At 35.2% G+C, this 18768-nt stretch overlaps 2 protein-coding genes and 1 pseudogene across 7 annotated transcripts; 1 reads left to right on the top strand and 2 right to left on the bottom strand.

The window, feature by feature from the left end:
* Positions 1 to 896: 896 nt before the first annotated feature.
* LOC111010442 (RNA-binding (RRM/RBD/RNP motifs) family protein) lies at positions 897 to 4443 on the bottom strand. The gene is made up of 6 exons (XM_022283881.2): positions 4254 to 4443; positions 4013 to 4053; positions 3508 to 3671; positions 3106 to 3205; positions 2793 to 2962; positions 897 to 2514 (listed from the first exon to the last, which is right to left on the bottom strand). Exons 1-6 carry the CDS (start codon positions 4307 to 4309, stop codon positions 2002 to 2004), a joined length of 1044 nt encoding a protein of 347 aa, XP_022139573.1. The 5' UTR covers positions 4310 to 4443; the 3' UTR covers positions 897 to 2001.
* Positions 4444 to 10930: 6487 nt separating this feature from the next.
* On the top strand, positions 10931 to 17250 carry LOC111010303 (pentatricopeptide repeat-containing protein At5g66520 pseudogene; annotated as a pseudogene). 5 transcript variants are annotated; one of them, XR_015788766.1, is made up of 2 exons: positions 10931 to 14631; positions 14711 to 17250. The product of XR_015788766.1 is annotated as a pentatricopeptide repeat-containing protein At5g66520 pseudogene, transcript variant X1 (transcript). The 5 variants fall into 5 exon arrangements; XR_015788767.1 differs by having other exon boundaries at positions 10931 to 15147; positions 15233 to 17250; XR_015788769.1 differs by having other exon boundaries at positions 10931 to 15147; positions 15227 to 17250.
* LOC111010300 (oligopeptide transporter 1) lies at positions 12998 to 16469 on the bottom strand. Its single transcript, XM_022283659.2, has 8 exons — positions 16329 to 16469; positions 16107 to 16204; positions 15512 to 15957; positions 15249 to 15346; positions 14546 to 15118; positions 14171 to 14438; positions 13900 to 14082; positions 12998 to 13784 (listed from the first exon to the last, which is right to left on the bottom strand). Exons 2-8 carry the CDS (start codon positions 16186 to 16188, stop codon positions 13164 to 13166), a joined length of 2271 nt encoding a protein of 756 aa, XP_022139351.1. The 5' UTR covers positions 16189 to 16204; positions 16329 to 16469; the 3' UTR covers positions 12998 to 13163.
* Positions 17251 to 18768: the final 1518 nt, after the last annotated feature.

Here is an 18768-nt window from a genome sequence, read left to right as displayed (position 1 = left end):
TTTCAATTTACTTTGAGGCATATATGTAAAAGTTTTTTTTGTTGGTCTCTCTGAAAGAATTTTGAGGGAAATTTAAGCAAGCCCAGCTCCTATTATAGCTTTTTTAAAATCCGAACACTTGTTTTAAGATTTTAATTTGGTCCAAATAATTTTGACCGTTTTATTATAGTTTATGTATCTAGTTTGGTTTAAATCTGCTAACATGTCCAATAGAATAAATTACATACCTGTCGTTGAAGATCATATTTATTGTAGTGGCTCACGAAAACTTATTTGATTTCCTTTTCTTTAATTTTTTTTCTTTTTTTTTATAATTTTTCACCCTATTCGAATTCCATACATTGTATGACTATTTTTAAAATCACATACTAAAAGTTCAAGTAAACCTCAAGATGTGAGGGTTGATCCATTCTCACATATTTTAAGATGTAATTCTCTCAAAAAGCTTGTTTATGATTATATAGGCATCAAATTTACCCTTCCCTATTTTCATTATAGGCTTGATTTTGAGCTTTCCCCGGAGTGTACATGACTTAAGGGATTTATACGATAATTATGCTCCATAACCCAACAATATATGAGGCTATGAACTAATTACTATTAATTTATATATAATCTTCACACTCAAAATCAAAATATTTAAATCACAAATATATTTATTGAGAAAATCATATGGCTCAATGTCTATTTTAATCTCTAACTTTCAAGTTTATTTGATTTATGTACATGAACTTCTAAAACAAAAAAAACCAAAAAAAGAGTAGAACTAAAACACTATTTTAGAGTGCAATATCATACTCGGTTTTAGGGCAACAAACATCACAATTTTATTACTCCTTCATTGATAGACATTCATTTAGCTACAATTAAAAGATATAACTAATAAAACAATTAAATTAAACTAAAACTAAGATTAAGATTAAGATTAAGATCAAAGACAAGATCGTTTAAACCGAAATATTGAAGATATTTATTACACATCACCAATGGAAACATTATAGAATTCAACTGCACTACAACCTATTTCTCAATTCTCATGGAAACCCCACATTTTGGGATAAACAAATGCGAACCCTATGATAATCTTATAATGTTAAAAGAAATGGCATGTAATAGTAGGCTTCAGCAGCAATCAAGAAACCCACATGGTAGCCAACCACCAAGTTCAGCTTCAGCAAATCATATCAATCGATGGCATAGGTTGTAGTGTAGAGCATTCAAATCCACTCCAAATCAAAGTTATTTCCAGAGTTTTCAAATTTTTGTTTCCAAATCAATCAAACCATACAAACAGGATCATAATAACAAAATCCATCATCCCAGTTAAACAGTATAAGTAGCACAAAACACAGCTTAAACCACAGATGATTTGATCTCAATATCAAAAATGCCAGATGTTAGTTTCTAATCAAGTATATTCTCATTTTGGAAAATGGGAGGAGTGTTCTAAGCCAACAGAATCAACATTTCAATACAAAGTGATGTTCCTTATTCTAGATGTCCTTCCCTCCCGAAAACAACAATCCTCCATCTAATTGAAAATCAGTAAGAATTGGAAGGATTTTTTTTTCTACAATACACAAACTATAATAAGAGTGTAAGACTTGGGCATATATAGAACATAATGTATCTAATCTAGATATCAAACTAATGTGAGGAGTAAACACAACCAAAGAAAAATATGCTAAAGCCTAAACCACAGCACACTAGATTAAAATTGTACTAGATCAGGACAAGCATAATAGGCACATACTAGCTCGCAGCAGTAGTCTACATAATAATTATGTCTAAAACCATACAATAAAAAGTCTAATACACTCTTCGGGTCTTTCAAAAGCTTCCTTGGGGACCTCTAGTATTTGTGAGAAGCGCCTATCACTGGGCCACAAAACTATAGGAACCTGTGTTTGAAGACTCTATGGCAAATCTTAGCGACTGCATTGGAGTGAGACTTCTTTTCTAGCATGCGAGGGGATGGATGGTATTGACTATGCAATCATTCTACCTCGCATAAGGATGGTAACGACTATTCCCACTATAGCCTCCCCTTCCATACAAACCACCTGCTCCACCATAACTAGCACCAGGACCGGAGTCGTAACCTCCTCCATAACCTGAACTTCCATAGCTCCCATAGCCATCAACCCCTCGGCCATATCCTCCTAAGCCACTCGTGCCATATCCCCCACCAAACCCACCACTGTAAGGTCCAAAACGACTAGAATAACCAAGGGATGATTCACCTCGGTAGCCACCTAAGCTACTGCTTCCGAAACCTCCATAACCACCACCAAAGTCACCACCACTACCATAACCATAGCCACTCCCAATCCTACCACCAAGACCACCTGGGGTCCTAAAGGGGCCAGGTCCAAAACCTGAATCAAAGTCCCCATAAGAACTCCCATATCCACCAAAGCCATCATTGAATGAACGAGCCCTAGAATTGCTAGCATATGCAGGAACAGGTGGTGGGTTTGAGGATTTCTTTGGTTCAGCTTTCTTGATCTCCACCTACAACAAAGTAACTTAGTTAACCTAGATCTTCTGCGATTTAACTATTCTGACAGCCCTTGCCTTAGAAGATCTATACCTGTAATAACCTCGACCTAAAATTAGTAGTAAAAAGAAGTAACTAGTGCAAGTTTAAAAAATATGTAGATATGTATAATGTGAAAAGGTTGAAAATTGTCAATTATTATTAAAACTGGAGAATGTGATTGTGCAAATTCCATGGGAAACACAATTCGGTTTACACTTCGCGCTCTTGCAGTCCATTTAATTAAGCTCACCTGGGTACCAGACATATCAATCATATTTCCTTTGGATAAAATTTCATCTACAACTTCCTCCTCGTCAAAAACTATAAATCCAAAGCCCCGTGAGCGGTTGGTTTCATGGTCACGTATAATTTGGTGCTCCACAACTTTCCCATGCTTGGAAAAGAAATGTCTAAACTCATCTGCAAGCAACACAAATAATAATTAATAAATTACATACCATATGAACACCAACAATATTTATTGAGAGCAAATAAAGAACAGCAAAAACATGAATTGGTACCCATTAAAAAAACATAACGCAACATATAAATCAAAACCCTACCTTCAGTAACTGTTGCCGGGATCCCACCAACAAATATCTTCTTCGTTTTAAAATCCTTTGATTGACCTTGTCCCCTAGGGATTGTTCTCTTAATTTCAACCTACTTCCATTTAGCAAAGTAAGCCACAAAAATAAAAGAAAGGAGATAAAGAAAACCTAAATTCATGTTACAAAGTGCAATAACAAACCATATTACAGTTGTACCATTGAAAAATGAGGGAAGGGAAAATAGCAACTAAAAATAATTATTCATCCAACAGAATTTAGAAATCAAGACTCATAATTAACCTCAAAAAACCATAAAAACCAAAAAATTTAGGTCATTCAACAATCCAGCAGAATAAAATATTATGAAGGCCAGTTAACAGGAAGTAGAAAAACAAAATAAAAAGGATCGCGTACTTGTTTTCCATTGATGACGTGTGTATCTTCCATCACCTTGTCAACGTTAGAAGGATCAGCATACGTGATAAACCCAAAACCTCTTGGTTGTCCGGTATACCGGTCTTTCATGATCACCGAGTCTGTTATCTCTCCATAATCACCAAAATGCTTGTTGAATTGAGCTAGTTATCCAAAGACACCATGAAAAAATAAAAAGGACATCAGTTGCAATCAGATCTAACAATGCACTTCAATTTACAGGTTGAACAAACCGATAATTTATTAAATTATAGATGGTCATGAACAGATCAATTTAAAGTATAAATAACAGCTAAAGCACAACATAAACAGTGATCAACAAGACAAATGAGAAAAAACACCCACAAAGAAAAATAGCTTTTTTCTTCAAAATTAAACATTACAAATTTGTTTATTGTATTTCCGTAACAAAACAGTCAGCTAGAGGAACTCAAGACCTACGAAAAAACATCATAAATAAGGTAAAATAAAAATAAAAACTCACTGTATGTCGTATCTTTTGCCAATCCTCCGATGAATATCTTCCTGAGAATTACAACAAAACAAAAATAGCAAAAAGTGAGATCACAAAATCGAGATCCGGAGAAAAGGGGATGAGATACAGTCATCAAAATCAGGAAACAAAGAACCCGAAGATATTAAAAATCCCTTTCCCCCAACTCGCCGAATTTTCTCAGAAAAAACGAAGGGAAGTGACTAAATCGAGAAAGGGCAAAACAACAAACCCGGGGCTAGCGCCATCGCCGGTGTGAGGATTTTCGCTCTTCGATTTGGACGCCATGAGAAGTTTGGCCGGCGGCTGAGCTTTCTCCCGTCGCCGGAGAGGATCGATAAAGGGGTGGAGACGAAGGAGAAAGATCGTTGATTAGGGTTTTCCTGTAAATTGGAGGAGGATAATGCTTGTAAAATGTTCCGCAGAATGAAGTGGCCCATTTTTATGTGTATCCGATCGATTATTGGGCCTTGCTCATTACAATCGACCCATATTTACAGGGCCCAAGCCGTTTATATGGTGGCTCAGATCTGCCTACGAGGATTCAGCCTTCAAGGCATTCTCGATTTATAAAATTTTTAAATGGGATTAATACACGATAGTCTATTTAAAAATTATAATTACATAAAAGTACAAAATTTATACACAAAATAACCTCTTTCGGATAATAATTTACCTTTACATCCTTTTTTTATTTACAACTAAATATTAATAAATTTCTTAAATTCAAAATGATTTATTTGGTACGTTAGATTTTAAATCCCTTTAATCCTAACCAAATTCCCAAAAATATTTCTTCTTTCACTGGCACTTTAAAAGAAAAATCATTTCGTTCTTCCGTCGGTTTCTCTTCACGTATCTTTCGTCGTTTCTTCTTCAGCGGGCGGTTTCTCCTTATTCCCCAACACCATTTTTTTCACTCAATGGCAGTTTTCCAAAAGGTGGAGTGTGAATGGTACTTATATATGTCAATTTGGGAGAGGCAGTTTTCCAAAGCTGTTCTTTTGCCCCATTATTGAGTTCAGTCAGTTCATCTTATAAAAATAATTAGTTTGCCTCTTTTGTAGACCCTTTTTTCTTCCCTTGTCAGAGGATGTTGTACAAGTTACAAATTATTATTATTAGTATGTGCACGAGTTATAAACATCAAGTCATTAACTTAACCTGATAGCATGTCGCGTGTTTAATTGCAAAATACAATCTATTTACAACTAAGTACCAATTGCGGATATATTATATATTTACAACTAAGTACCAATTGGGTAGTTATAGAAACTCACTAGTCGGATATATTTTATATTTATCATATAGGTTTATCTCGTAATTGTATTTGATTGAATTTGCTAGGTCAATGTTGTAAGGATTAATTCATAATAATGAAGCAAGTGTCTAAATTGATTGAATAGGTTTCCGAGCTTTGTTTGTTAATTGAGTTTTGATGTAACATTATATAAGTTTATATCCAGATGAATTTTTATCTATCATTAAGTACCAAATTGCAAAATTAGTACGAATTTGTTTCTTCAATTTTACTTGTTTCTATAATTTTCTTATGCCTTAGTTTCTTGTATCTTTTTTAATTAATATTGGTAAATCGTGGGTTGTAATTAATATTTGATAAATCTTGCGAAGAAATTTTTTTGAATGAGTGAATTAAAGGATTAGTGTTGAAAATTGATATGAACCCCAATCATTAAGGATTATGTTTACAATTTAGGAATTTAAATCGTTTAGATAAAAAAAAAGAACAACTATAATAAATATAAATGCAATAAATAAGGATAAAATCGGTATTATAAAAAAATCACAGTAAATGTAAAATTGAAAAATTTTTAAACATTTACAAAAATAAGTTTCTAAAACGGTTTGAAGACATTAACTCTTTTAAAATCTCATTTAAGCGGCTTTGCAAGTTCGTGGACCGTGGGAGAAACTAACAAACTAAAGGTATTGGTTAACTCTAAAATCTCTTTCATAAACATCTCCAACTCTGAATCATCAGTTTTTTTAGCTTCAGGTGATTTGAACCAGAAGAGAATCCATTTCAATCTCCAATTTGAAGAAGCCAAGCTCAAGCGCGTCAAACAAGTTCTTTCTGATGGCAATCACTGCAAGTTCGAACACAGTCGGAACCAGTCTCGCAGGAATTCATAACTTCTCCCTTATTATTTCGAACAATAGCCACAAAACCCATTCAAATTTCAGATGCTCAGATAGCGACATCGGAGTTAAGTTTCAAGTTGTCGCCAATCGAGGGAGTCCATTTTCGGAGAACAACAACTCCTCGGCCATGTATGTGTGCTTCATTAATCTTTCCATTCTTCGACAAAGTTGAAGTATACCAAGCAATATAAGAGTTGGGTCTCAAGTCTCCAACCATAGTCTTATTGTGTCTATACCAAACAGCCCAACACATCACAATAAAATGTTCAAACAACTCTTTAGAGAGAGCCCCTTGAAATACTTTCCTTTTAGCGCAAATGCAAGGAGGGACTTTGGCTTAGAGAGAATTATCCACCCTTTGCATGGCAAGAAGGGTTTGATTGAAAACTTCAAGGTCTCTAAAACCCAAGAGCCTCCCTTAAATTTCGACACACACAAAACCTTCTATTTTGTCCAGTGAATCTTCTTTTCCATCTCTCTGCCCCACCAAAATTTAGCCATCAGCCAATTACAATCATTAATAAAGCCCTTTGGGAGCCGAAAGTAGCCCATAGCATTAGGTTGGAATAGCTTGCACCACCGCTTTGATAAGAATCTCCTTCCCACCTGTTGGGAATAAGTTTCCCTTCCAACCTTGAAGGTATTTCCAAATTCGATCATTTAGGGAGGAGAACGAAGCATTTTTCTTCCTAGACAAGGAAGAGGGAATGCCTAAACACTTCTCATGACAGCCAACTCTCGAAATTTTAAGTATCTTAATCCCAAAATCTGCTTCTGCCGGTTTGGTATTTGAGCTAAAACAAGCAGCAGACTCCTGAAAGTTAATCTCCTGGCCAGTCAACTTGGAAAAAAGTCTAGGGCCTTCGCAATGGCTTTTGTCTTTTCTGGTTTAGCCTAAAATAATAAAAGGCTATCGTCTGCAAAGAGTAAGTGCGCAATAGGGGGACTAGCCTTCGTGATGCGCAACCCTTCAATTTATTTCCTTACGTGTAATGAGTTAAGAATTCTTATCAGGGCCTTTGCACATAAAAGAAAAAGATAAGGGGACATATGATCACATTGCCGAATACCCCTTTCCGGGTGAAGGGAGCCTCTTCGCTCCCTGTTAGTTAAAAAGGTGTACGACACCAAGGACATACAGTGCATAATAAGATCCAGGTACTTCTTGTCCAACCCCACAGCGGTTAAGAATTGGCCGAGGAAATGTCACTCAACCCTATCATAAGCCTGGATCAAATCTAGCTTAAGGGCTACCCACCCCTTCTTTCCACTCCTTTTTGCTTTAATACAGTGGATACTTTCATAACCTAGGATAGAATTATCCATGATCAATCTTCCAGCTGGTACGAAAGCACTTTGGTGAGGGGAAATAACATCTTTTAAAATCTGCTTCAGCCTGTTTACAATAGTCTTCGATACAATTTTGAACACCACATTGTAGAAACTAATGGGCCGATAATTTGCCATATGCTTAGCTGCCTTCGTCTTTGGGAACAATTACATTTTTTTTGTTTATGTATTTTTATTATTTGTTTATATTAAATAAATGGTTAAAATATGTAGTTTCACCAGAAAAAATAGTAATAAGATAAATTAAAGTTTGTTATTTTAATTAAAAATAACTAAAATTTCATTAGGAGATATTGGTTTCTTGTCTGGCAAAGAGGAGATTGAACTTGTAGTTATCTTTACTGGTTGATTTGGAACGATAGAAATAAGATAAATCATAACAAAGTTATCCCTGATTTAAATAAAAAATGCGAGTGGATTAATACTTGCGTGCTTTTGCTCGGTCATTCATCCTCAAGCTGTGAGCTTTTTAAACTGAACACCGATGCGTCTTGCAGTTTCCATCCTTGAAGGTATCCGTGGGGCTTTATCGTTGGGTTGCTCGAGGTTAATTGTGGAATCGGATGCTCTTGAGGCAATTTCTCTTCTAAATCGTTCTTCGCCTTCATTAGGTCCTGAGGGGATTTGAGCCCATGACATCCAATTCCTTGCCACCAATTTTGAGTCTTTTATCAGTTGGTGCATGTTAGACGGTGCTACAAGCGTTATATGCATTTTTCGTCTTATTGCTTTTGGCTTCACAATATTCCCCTGGTTGTTACGTCTAGGGGAGGAAGATGTATTTTCACGTGATGTCCATGTGGGTTAACGATATTTCTCTTTTTTCAAAAAAAAAAAAAAACTTGTAATTGGCTATAAATAACAATCTAAAAGTACTTTTGTACTCTCACGTTTCTTCCTTTTAATGTCTCTGGCCCAACAAAAACTTCACATTTTCACATTTTTTTTAATTTTCTTTTTAACCTGTCAACGTCTCTCTATATTTATAAAAAAAATAATAACAAAAATAAAAATACAAGAGACAAATCAATGGGAGGTGAAATTTATTTTGACAGAAGTTGGTTACAGATTAAGTCAATTTTTATACTAGACAACTCAATATATATATATATATATATATATATATATATATATTACGACAAATTGTAAATAGAATTCGTAAACAAGGTTCAAAATCTCGTTCGACATGTCGACGGTCTTGACATCGACATAGGAGGAGAAAATCGTTTTTTAGGAAGATTTGTTGTTTTTTCAAGAAAAAATCTAGATTGAAAATTTTGAATCCAAACTAAAAAAAATATTTCTATTCAAAACGTCTTTCTGTTTTGTGTAAATTCAAAGTGTGGCGTGAGGAGCAAACAGAAAAGTCGAAAATAATAATAAAAAATTATAGACAATGGACATTTTCTATTTTTCTTTGAAAGAAATTAAAGTTAAATTCTTATCATTTCCCTTCAAAAAAAAAGAAAAATAAATTAAATTTAACTATAAAAAAAGAAATATATTATAAACAATTATTTATAAAAAAATCTTAATTTAAATTAAATTTAATTAAAAACCCGTTTAAATTAAATTTAACTAAAAAATCAAACAAAATCTTAAAGTAATTGATTTAAAAGAGAAATAAAATTTTAAATTAAATTTAATTGACAACTCTTAAAACAAACAAATAATTAAAATCAATTTAACCAATTATTATTAAACATTTAAATTTTAGAAAACTTTAATTCTTATCATTTTGGGTTCAAAAAAGGAAAAAAAACAAACAAACGTCAAATTAAATTTAACTACAAAAATGTAATTAAGTCTTAAAGAAATAGATTATAAAGCATCGATTTATAAAAAAACTTAATTCTTAAATTAAATTTAACTAAAAAAATCTAACAAAATTTGAAAGAAACATATAATCGATTTAAAAAAAATATTAAATTAAATTTAATTAAATAATCTAACAAAATCTTCAAGGAATTGATTTAAAACAAAAACAAATTTTAAATTAAATTTAACTAACCAAATCTTAAAACAAACTAATAAAACAAAATCAATTTAACTAATTATTATTAAAAATTTAAATCTTAAACTAAATCTAACTTTTTAAAAATTATTTTATCTATATTCACATATTTTGTAACTAGATTAGATTATAAATTATCAATAAAAAAACAACAGACTCAAATAATTTTCATATATGTATACGTGATTTTGTTTCAACATTTCATCCGATATTATTATAAGTATATTACTTATATGATTAGATATGATGATTATGAGTGATTAGTTATAGGCTAATTAAGCTATTATTTACTAATTTAAAAAATTTCCATCAATATCCACTATTTTCGTATTTTTCTTGAAATATCCATCGACATCGACATTTTGAACTTTGTTCGTGAGAGAGAAGTTATAAATATTTCAAATAATTATGATCAGAATTCCGGCCAATATACCCTGTAACATTTTTTTTAATCCTTAACCGGTAAATTTTGGCCAACATACCAACCCGAATCGTTTTTTTAACCCAACTTTTCTTAAATTATAATTTCTATTTAAATGAAAAACATCAATCCATTATTCTGATCCAGAATTCAGGACTTCTTTAATAAATTAAAATATTAAGGATTAAATAAAATATACTCAAGATAAAATATTTAAAGAGGAAATTAAAAAATAGAGTAAATTATGTCTCCATCATCACTTTGGTACGAAAAAATTAAGTTGATAATAATGTTTTAAATATCAAAATGTTGAAATCTGAAAATATGGATGTGATGTCCATGTCTATAAATATTAAAAAGTTAGAAAAATTAAATATTAATTTTATGTATATTTTAATGATTTTTTTTTATATTTTGTCGATTTTTTTAATATTATAAAAATATTGATATCGAACTAAGATTTTAAATGTCGATGTCTCAATTTCGTAAAAATATCAATAGAAATATTGATAAAATATCGATGTCAATAGATATTTCTGTAAAAGTTATAAAAATTAAAAACATCGTAAAAAATATTTAAATTAACAAATAAATATTTTTCTATTTTTAAATTAGTTAAAAATAATTATTAGTGACAATGTGACATTTTGTTGATATATATCATATTTGGTCGATTTTATTATACTACGATGAAAATGTCGATTTATCTGACAAAAAAATGATTTTTGTTTTTTAACAGTTTGGGGAATGGAAGCTGAACTTCCTTTTGGTTCTCCCCGAAAACAACTTTCGTTTTTTGAACCCATTTTAATAAAATTAATAAAAGAATTCGAAACAAAAATTAAAAAATTTAAAAAGATTCTTTTTATAATTCTAAGAGTTTTAAAAGAAATAACAAACTTGTTTCTAAATATCTCAAAAGAAACGTGTCACGGAAATTTAAAACCTATGTATCGAAGCTGTTGGTAGATCAAAATATTTAATGGGAGCTAATATCATAGTTGACCGTATTGGATGATCTTGAAGGAGAAAAACGAAGAAATGCTCTGCGTCTGCTCCATATCTCCGCTCCACGTACCAGCCCTTCACCACAGAGCCTCTCCCACGCCCGATCTTCTCCACACCTTCAACTCCCCATTTGAGCTGAAGCAGGTCCACGCCCATCTCGTCAAAACCAATTCCCCCCTCTCTTCCCTCCCACTTTCACGGGTAGCCTCTGTTTGCGCGCTCAATTCGGGTTTCTCTTACGCCAAGTTGATATTCGAGCTCCTGGACGCACCGGAGGTCGCCCTGTGGAACACCTGTTTGAGAACTTTCGCCGAGGGAGATTCCCCTGCCGATGCTATTTCGCTTTTCTACCGGTTGCGCCAGTTTGACGTTTGCCCGGATGATTATTCTTGTTCGTTTGTTCTAAAAGCGTGTTCTAGATTATTGGATGTTGGAAATGGTAGAATTGTTCATGGGTATGTTGAGAAACTTGGGTTGCAATCGAATGTGTTCTTGCGGAATATGATTGTGAATTTGTATGCGTTGTGTGGCGAAATGGAAGTTGCCCGGATGGTGTTTGATAAAATGCCGCAGAGAGATGTGATAACGTGGAATATTATGATAGCCCAGTTGATTAAAAGAGCTGATGTCGAGGGGGCGTACAACTTGTTCGCTGAAATGCCTGAGAGGAGTGTGAGGTCGTGGACTTCAATGATTGCTGGCTATGCCCAATGTGGGAAGCCCAAGGAGGCCATTGATCTATTTCTCGAGATGGAAGAGGCTGGTTTGTTGCCCAACGAAGTAACAGTGGTGGCTGTCCTTGTAGCTTGTGCTGATCTGGGCAACTTGGATTTGGGGAGGAGGATACACGATTTTGCAAACCGGAATGGCTATGAGAGAAATGTTCGTGTTTGTAACACTCTGATTGATATGTATGTGAAATGTGGGTGCTTGGAGGATGCTCGTAGGATCTTCGACAACATGGAAGGATGTACAGTCGTTTCATGGTCGGCTATGATTGCAGGACTGGCAGCGCATGGACAGGCTGAGGATGCTCTTGTGTTTTTCACTAAAATGATAAACACAGGCATGAAGCCCAATGCAGTGACTTTCATTGGTATCTTGCATGCATGCAGCCATATGGGTATGGTAGAGAAAGGCCGTAAATATTTTGCTAGCATGACTAAGGATTATGGGATAGTTCCTAGGATTGAACACTATGGTTGTATGGTTGATCTTTTCAGCCGAGCAGGGCTGCTGCAAGAGGCTCACGAGTTCATCATGAACATGCCTATTGAGCCAAATGGTGTTGTTTGGGGAGCCCTCCTTGGTGGTTGCAAAGTTCACAAGAACTTAAAACTGGCTGAAGAAGCCATCCGTCACCTCTCCAAATTGGATCCATTAAATGATGGATACTATGTGGTCCTATCGAACATTTATGCGGAAGCAGGGAGATGGGAGGATGTGGCGCGAGTGAGAAAGTTAATGAGAGATAGAGGAGTAAAAAAGACACCTGGCTGGAGTTCAATCGTGGTGGAAGGAATGGTTCATAATTTTGTAGCAGGGGATGAGACTCATCCTCAAGCTGAGGAGATATTCAAAACATGGGAGAAGTTGCTCGAGCGAATGAAGATCAAAGGATATGTGCCCAACACCTCGGTGGTAATGCTTGACATGGAAGAGGATGAGAAGGAAAGGTTTTTGTATCGACATAGTGAGAAGTTAGCAGTAGCGTTCGGATTAATCAAAACCGCACCTGGAACTGTTATTAGGATCATGAAGAATCTCCGTGTTTGTGAGGATTGCCACACTGCTTTGAAGATCATATCGGTTGTTAGTACCAGAGAGATAGTTGTTCGTGATAGAAACCGATTCCATTGTTTCAAAAACGGTTCGTGTTCTTGTGCTGATTACTGGTAGTTGTAGTTGAGATGGAATGCTGATTTGTATATTTGAGAAACTGATAATTTTGATTCATCAGTTACAATCTTTGGTATTGAAATATCCCCACTTTTGAGTTCAATTGAGCTTGAGCAAGATAGAAGGAAATTAGGAAGATAATATTGCAACTGTAAGAACATGCGGAAACCTGTATGAAGTTCGATCTTTTAACTAATGAATCACAGCATCATCGCTGTCTCCTACCAGTGCTATCAACATTTATGGCAGAACTATAGACACCAATGACTTCCATTACAAAGAGAACTTTAAAGGACAGGACATCCTTTGGCCACTATTCCCGGTGCGGTAGGACAGGAGGCCAATGGACAACGGTCGGTGCTGTCAAGTCCCCACCAGTTTGGACCTATTATATCCTTTGATTGAAGGGTGAAATATATGAGAACCCCCATGAAAGCAACCCCGGCATCCAAAGCAGCTGACAAGATATAGTTATGCCTTGCCCACCATCCCTTGTGCTTCCTGTAAATATAGAAATTAAAGAAAATCCCTACAGCCCCCCATGTCAGATAGTTCACTGCTCTAGCTGGTGGAATGCCCAAACCGCCTCCAAAGATGATGGGCATATTTATAAGTGTAATCCACTTTTGATTGGGGAACTGGCGGGAAAGCCACCATACCGGGACCGGAGCGAGTAAGCCAATGAGGAAGAACCAGTTCATCTCTTGGTAAACACCTAACTTTCCAAACATTCTAAGTGGCCCAACAACTCCCCATATGATCGATGCATTGTAGAAAACATCATCACCCGGGCATGTCCATGGACTTCCTTCTGGCAGCAAGGATGGATCGCAGATATGCTCAACGGTTGTAAGAAGCCACCAAGCTGTGCCAAAGTAGACACTTGAAGCTACTACTGTTCCAACTAACTGAAAATACAAGTCGATGGACAACAGAACATCAGTTCCAGTTCTAACCCCATTATTGTGAAGTCTGAATTAGAATAAGCCAACCCTTTCCGAGGAAAAAGAATGAAAAAACTACCTGAACAAGGAACATCGATCTCGGGGGAATCTTCATATAGTGGCCTAATTTAAAGTCACTAAGAAACATTAGAGCCTGTGACATACTGATATACCCATACGTCTTGAACGTCACATTGGCTAGTGGCCTCCCGGGATACATGTACCCGATAATTAACTCAGTAATCACATTAAGTCCTGGTTGCTGCATATGGTTGTTAAGCAGATCATTGAGAAGTGGAATGACAGTGATTTTTTATCTCAATGTTTCTAAAATGTTATCATGAACATACCGAATTAGTTGTTGCTTGAATGATTCCAATAGGTAATGTGAAGAACAGAGCAATCCCACAAGCCAGTAAGATTCCCCACCAGGGAAGTTGGAGTTGTTTGTTGAAACCTTCGCAAGCTAACAAGGCGAGAGCCACCATGATTACCAGTATGGCATAGAACCACCACTGAGGAACTGCCTTGTAATTCTTCTTCATTAGTCTAGTGTGGACATCTCCCAGCTGATCCCCAACTGCACTTGCTGTCTTTCTCCACATGTGCCAGATTGTTCTGATCACAATTCCCAAAAGCAGAAGATAGAAGAAAAAGGTCAAAAAGGTTGTGAAGTGAGCAAAGTAATGGCTTTGTTTGGAGAAGTTAGTGTTTGTGGAGCTTACTTTCCATGGAAGAGAGCAACGTGTGAAATAGTTGCTGTCAATGTTGCGAAACTCAACCCATAATTGAAGGCGAAGAAGGGGCTAAGGTAGAGTTTGCTATAACCATCATAGTCTGCTTGATTCAGATCAAATGTCTCTGCATTAAGAACTCTAGTGATATTGTAGGTTTTACCAGAAAAGTCAAAAGTGTGAGCTGAAATCATGGGAAATCGCTTAGCTCCATAAATATTTGACCAGTAAACAATGGGGTTTAGTACATAGACGACAAAGAAAAAACCGACTAAGATATTGACAATTGCAAAGCCAGGTACGGCCAGAGGGCTTCCGAGGAAGCCAGCAACGGTCGACCAGTCAATCCCAAAAGAGCCGATGCCAAGGCCATGAAGGCCAGAACCAATCTGTTGGGCGGTAATGGAGTTTTTCCATATCAAACAAACAATGGAGATGCAAGATATTGATGGGAAGAGATAGCTCGGGACAACGTAGTAAGCGAAACTTGATATGAAAACCATGAAGAAGAATTGTAGCCTTGTATGTCCTCTTCTCGGTCTCTTATCTTTCTCATGCAATGCCCTGAACAACTCCCAAATATTTGGGATAAGGTAAAGTTCATTTCACTGAAAATGCTTTCTTTCATAACTAACACTGGTGATTCAGATTTTGCCAATTAAAGATTCTTAGTTTCAGTTCTTGAAGAAAATACCTGAATAGAGAGACCTGAACCAGATTTGAAGGCCACCACATATATGGGGAGTCAACTAGGAATTTTCTGAACAACCCAGCCCATCCGTATCCAAGCATCTGCTTATTCCAATTACTCAGAAAAATATGCCAGAATTGCAATAACAGTCAACAGAAACATGAAAATGGGTATTATGGGGAAGTTTATTCAACACAATCAGGCTGAAGCTTTCTAGGGAGAGAGAGAAAGGCTTATTAAGCCTAATGAAGTAAATGCAAACAGACCTGAGTGGTTTGAGACAGCAACATGGCAGCCAGAGGATGGAGCTTTTTGTGGTAAAAAGCCTTGACAATGGTTACAATATTCAAAGCATAGACGCTGTTTGATCCCGAGTTGGCGAAAATGGTGATTAGAACGTGTTCTTTGAGAGTAAATGGTCCCGGATTCAGTGAAAACGTCCATTTGGTGAGTGGAATTCGAACTGCAATAGACGGAAGTGTTGCAGCCATTAACTTTCCCAGAGGAAGAACAAGAATCTGTGCCGAGACTGAAGAAACATATAGCTGATTCTGGCGGAAACCAAAGAATTGGTTCACAAAGGCCAGAAGACAGCAAGATGTTAGGCCAAGAACCCATGTTCTGAATGTCAAGGCTGGCTCTGAGGGGTCATCAGTTGGTGGCACTGTCAGCCTCACTTCCTCAATTGGAGAGTCATTCTCTTCCTCCTCCCCTGCATTACCAAATTTCAGAAGTCTTATTCTAGATGGAGATCATCTTCCGTGGGGGAAAATGATAAAAACCCAGGTTTTTTCCTTCTTCATAAGGTTGAAAATGGTGATAAAGTTCCATAGAAGACGAAGAAAAAGGAATTTCTCTCACCAGTTTTGTGAAAGTTGGATTCAAGCTTTTCATCTGTAAGGTTGGATTGAGGGATCCCATCCCCCTCGTTACCTTTTGTCATCTTCTCCTTCTACTTCCTGTAGTGGCCAATATTATTCTATGAGAAGAAACCAGAAAGAATATAGAAAAATGTGCTTTATTTTCTGATTCTCTTCTAATAATTGTAGTTTTTCTTAAAAAAAAAAACATTCTAGGACTTACAGAAATACGAGGAAAAGAGCAAAAGTTGCTGTACACTCTTTTCAGAAGCTGGTTTTTCGTGCTCCTCCCAAATAAAAGCGGTTCAGAATCCCAACGACCCACCAAAGATTTCCAAGAAAAAAGAAAAAGGTAATCTCAATTCTCAAACCAGTACTTTCCCACTCCATTGATCCATAGATCCATAGATCCATCCATTTTATGAGCTTTATATGAGTTTCTTTTCACTGGATCATCTTGAATCTAGACGGATTCAACAGCACATTGGGGGGGCTGGCTCCCAACTGCAAAATCTTCTGGTTTTAATAGCTTTCACATTTTGAAAGTTCCTTAAAAAGAGGAATAAAGACAGCCAATATTGAACTCGAGAAGATGATGGACATGGTGGTTGGAGCTGTGGACTTTTAATGCCTCACAACAGACGCTCTCACAGTTTTGGCTTCCAACCAAGGTGGAGGTGTGGTCCATTTCCCCTTTTTAAATTTTTTATAGCAGATCCCCTTATTTTGATTCAATTCAAAGTTACCCCATTTGCACTGTTGAAGAAATATTCTATAGTTAGAACAAGAATTAGTTTCTTTTGGCCCCAATAATGGTATATAAGAAGCTCTGGAAGGAAACAAGATTATTTGGGAAGTTTGCCTGCAGGAAGCTGTGTGTGGACTGTGGATCCATTGAAACTTCAGGAAAATGCGTGATAATGTTTCAGATTTGATTCTTGATTTGAGGAAAATGTGGAGTGTGGAAAGAGATAAGAAAGGAAGTATAGATAAGAGAGAGAGAGAGAGGAGAGAGAGAGGATCATGAGGCGGTTTGCTTTTTTCTAGTAATACTTTTTCTTTTTCTTTTTCTGGTGTTTTCTGAATTCTTATTTCTTAAACAATTTTAAAGGTATGGATAGGAAATACTTTTCATTTTCATACAACTATGTTTCTTCAGTAGATAATATTTGAAACTCCAGGTTAAATTATATTTTTATCTTTAACGTCTAAGGTCCGTCTCTATTCAGTCTCTAAACGTTCTAAAAGTTTAAGATAGATACTTTAGTCTCTGAAGTTGGATAAATGTTAAATGGTTCAAAATAGTCCTTAAACTCATTTTACCGTTTATTGACTACCGAAAAATTAATGATGATGTGAAACTTTAACGTTAGTTACCGTTGGAAAAATAATAATGTGGTGGCACTTTGATGATGGAACATACTCCAATATAGACCTTATTTTTATGACAAAGTGTAGCATTCTCCGACCAAAATATTTTACCTTCGAATTCTTCTACTAGAGATAACCGTAAATATATCAAAAAATTTCCTATGCTATGTGACATTTTTTGGTGAGTTGACACTTTTGAAAATCATTGAAGAGAGAAAGTGGGATCAAAAGAAGTATGAACAAGGATAATGAATTGATGCAATTGGGGAATTCTTTTTCCAAACAATTCAGCTATATTAAAATCATAATATGGGGCATGTGACTTTAGCAGAATCCTAAAGGATTCTTTTTTTTTTTTTTCCTTCTAAATCTGTGTGAAAAATTAGGATTGTACTAATTCAATATTATTTTGTCAACAATTGTTTATCTTTGACCAGGAATCTCTCATATCAGCAGCAAAAAAATAAAAAATAAAAAATAATAAAAAAATCTGTATCAAGTTGACCTTTACATCACTGTGAGTCAAAAATTTTATACAAAAATTTTACGCGTACCTAACAAATAATAAATAATAATAAATAAGGCCGTGTTTGTGATCGATCATTGAGATTTTGTTTAGGTGGTTTCTTTTTTTACAACATGTGGAAATGAAAATTTGAACTTATAATTGTTTATATTGATAAAATTGATCGGGATTCAATCTATTTTGAATCACTTTTTAAAAATCATTGACCTACCCAATCTATTTACCATTAGCTTTAGAAAGAAATGGGTTTTTGGAGAATCAGGTATCTCTTGCTAACAAATTTTGTATATATACAAAATTTGTCCTTTTAAAACGTAATTATAACTTTAATTGAAATCATATAAAATTTTAAATAATTGTCTTTAAAAATTTTACAAATTATCAACAAGAAATTAAGTAAATTTTAATTGTAGGTCTGTTTTAGTCACTATAGGTAGACCACAAACCTAATTTAGTATTAATTTACCAAAAATTATAACTTTAAATTTTCTAAATACTAGTTTAATTTTTCCAAAGGCACAGTTGAGGTCACTTTCATCCTCATGTTTCAAAATCGTGCCGTAAGCAGAAATCTCATTCCGACCTTTTGGAGAGGCACGAGACTGTAAAAGTATCACAGTGTTTGCATTTCGATTCTTAAATGTGGTGCCTAAATTTTCAAAGTTGTATTTAATACACAACAACATGTAGGAATGTAGGAGACGAATGCATGAGGTTTAGATAAGAGATATTTACTTATAATATTGGACTCTAATTATGCGTAGGA

The sequence above is a fragment of the Momordica charantia genome (assembly GCF_013281855.1).
Source record: "Momordica charantia cultivar OHB3-1 chromosome 11 unlocalized genomic scaffold, Mcharantia_2.0 BLBB01000011.1, whole genome shotgun sequence".
Taxonomy (NCBI): domain Eukaryota; kingdom Viridiplantae; phylum Streptophyta; class Magnoliopsida; order Cucurbitales; family Cucurbitaceae; genus Momordica; species Momordica charantia.
This window is presented reverse-complemented; position numbering and strand designations above follow the sequence as displayed.

What these genes read in the sequence shown, in the direction of transcription:
- LOC111010300 (XM_022283659.2), bottom strand. Translation starts at nt 16,188, where the DNA reads ATGACAAAAGGTAACGAGGGGGATGGGATCCCTCAATCCAACCTTACA. An exon ending in TGCTGTCTCAAACCACTCAG is followed by an intron (nt 15,347 to 15,511) that starts GTCTGTTTGCAT and finishes TGGAATAAGCAG; the next exon opens with ATGCTTGGATACGGATGGGC. An exon ending in GATCGATGTTCCTTGTTCAG is followed by an intron (nt 13,785 to 13,899) that starts GTAGTTTTTTCA and finishes TTGTATTTTCAG; the next exon opens with TTAGTTGGAACAGTAGTAGC.
- LOC111010442 (XM_022283881.2), bottom strand. Translation starts at nt 4,309, where the DNA reads ATGGCGTCCAAATCGAAGAGCGAAAATCCTCACACCGGCGATGGCGCT. An exon ending in ACGTCATCAATGGAAAACAA is followed by an intron (nt 3,206 to 3,507) that starts GTACGCGATCCT and finishes AAATGGAAGTAG; the next exon opens with GTTGAAATTAAGAGAACAAT. An exon ending in TTGATATGTCTGGTACCCAG is followed by an intron (nt 2,515 to 2,792) that starts GTGAGCTTAATT and finishes ACTTTGTTGTAG; the next exon opens with GTGGAGATCAAGAAAGCTGA.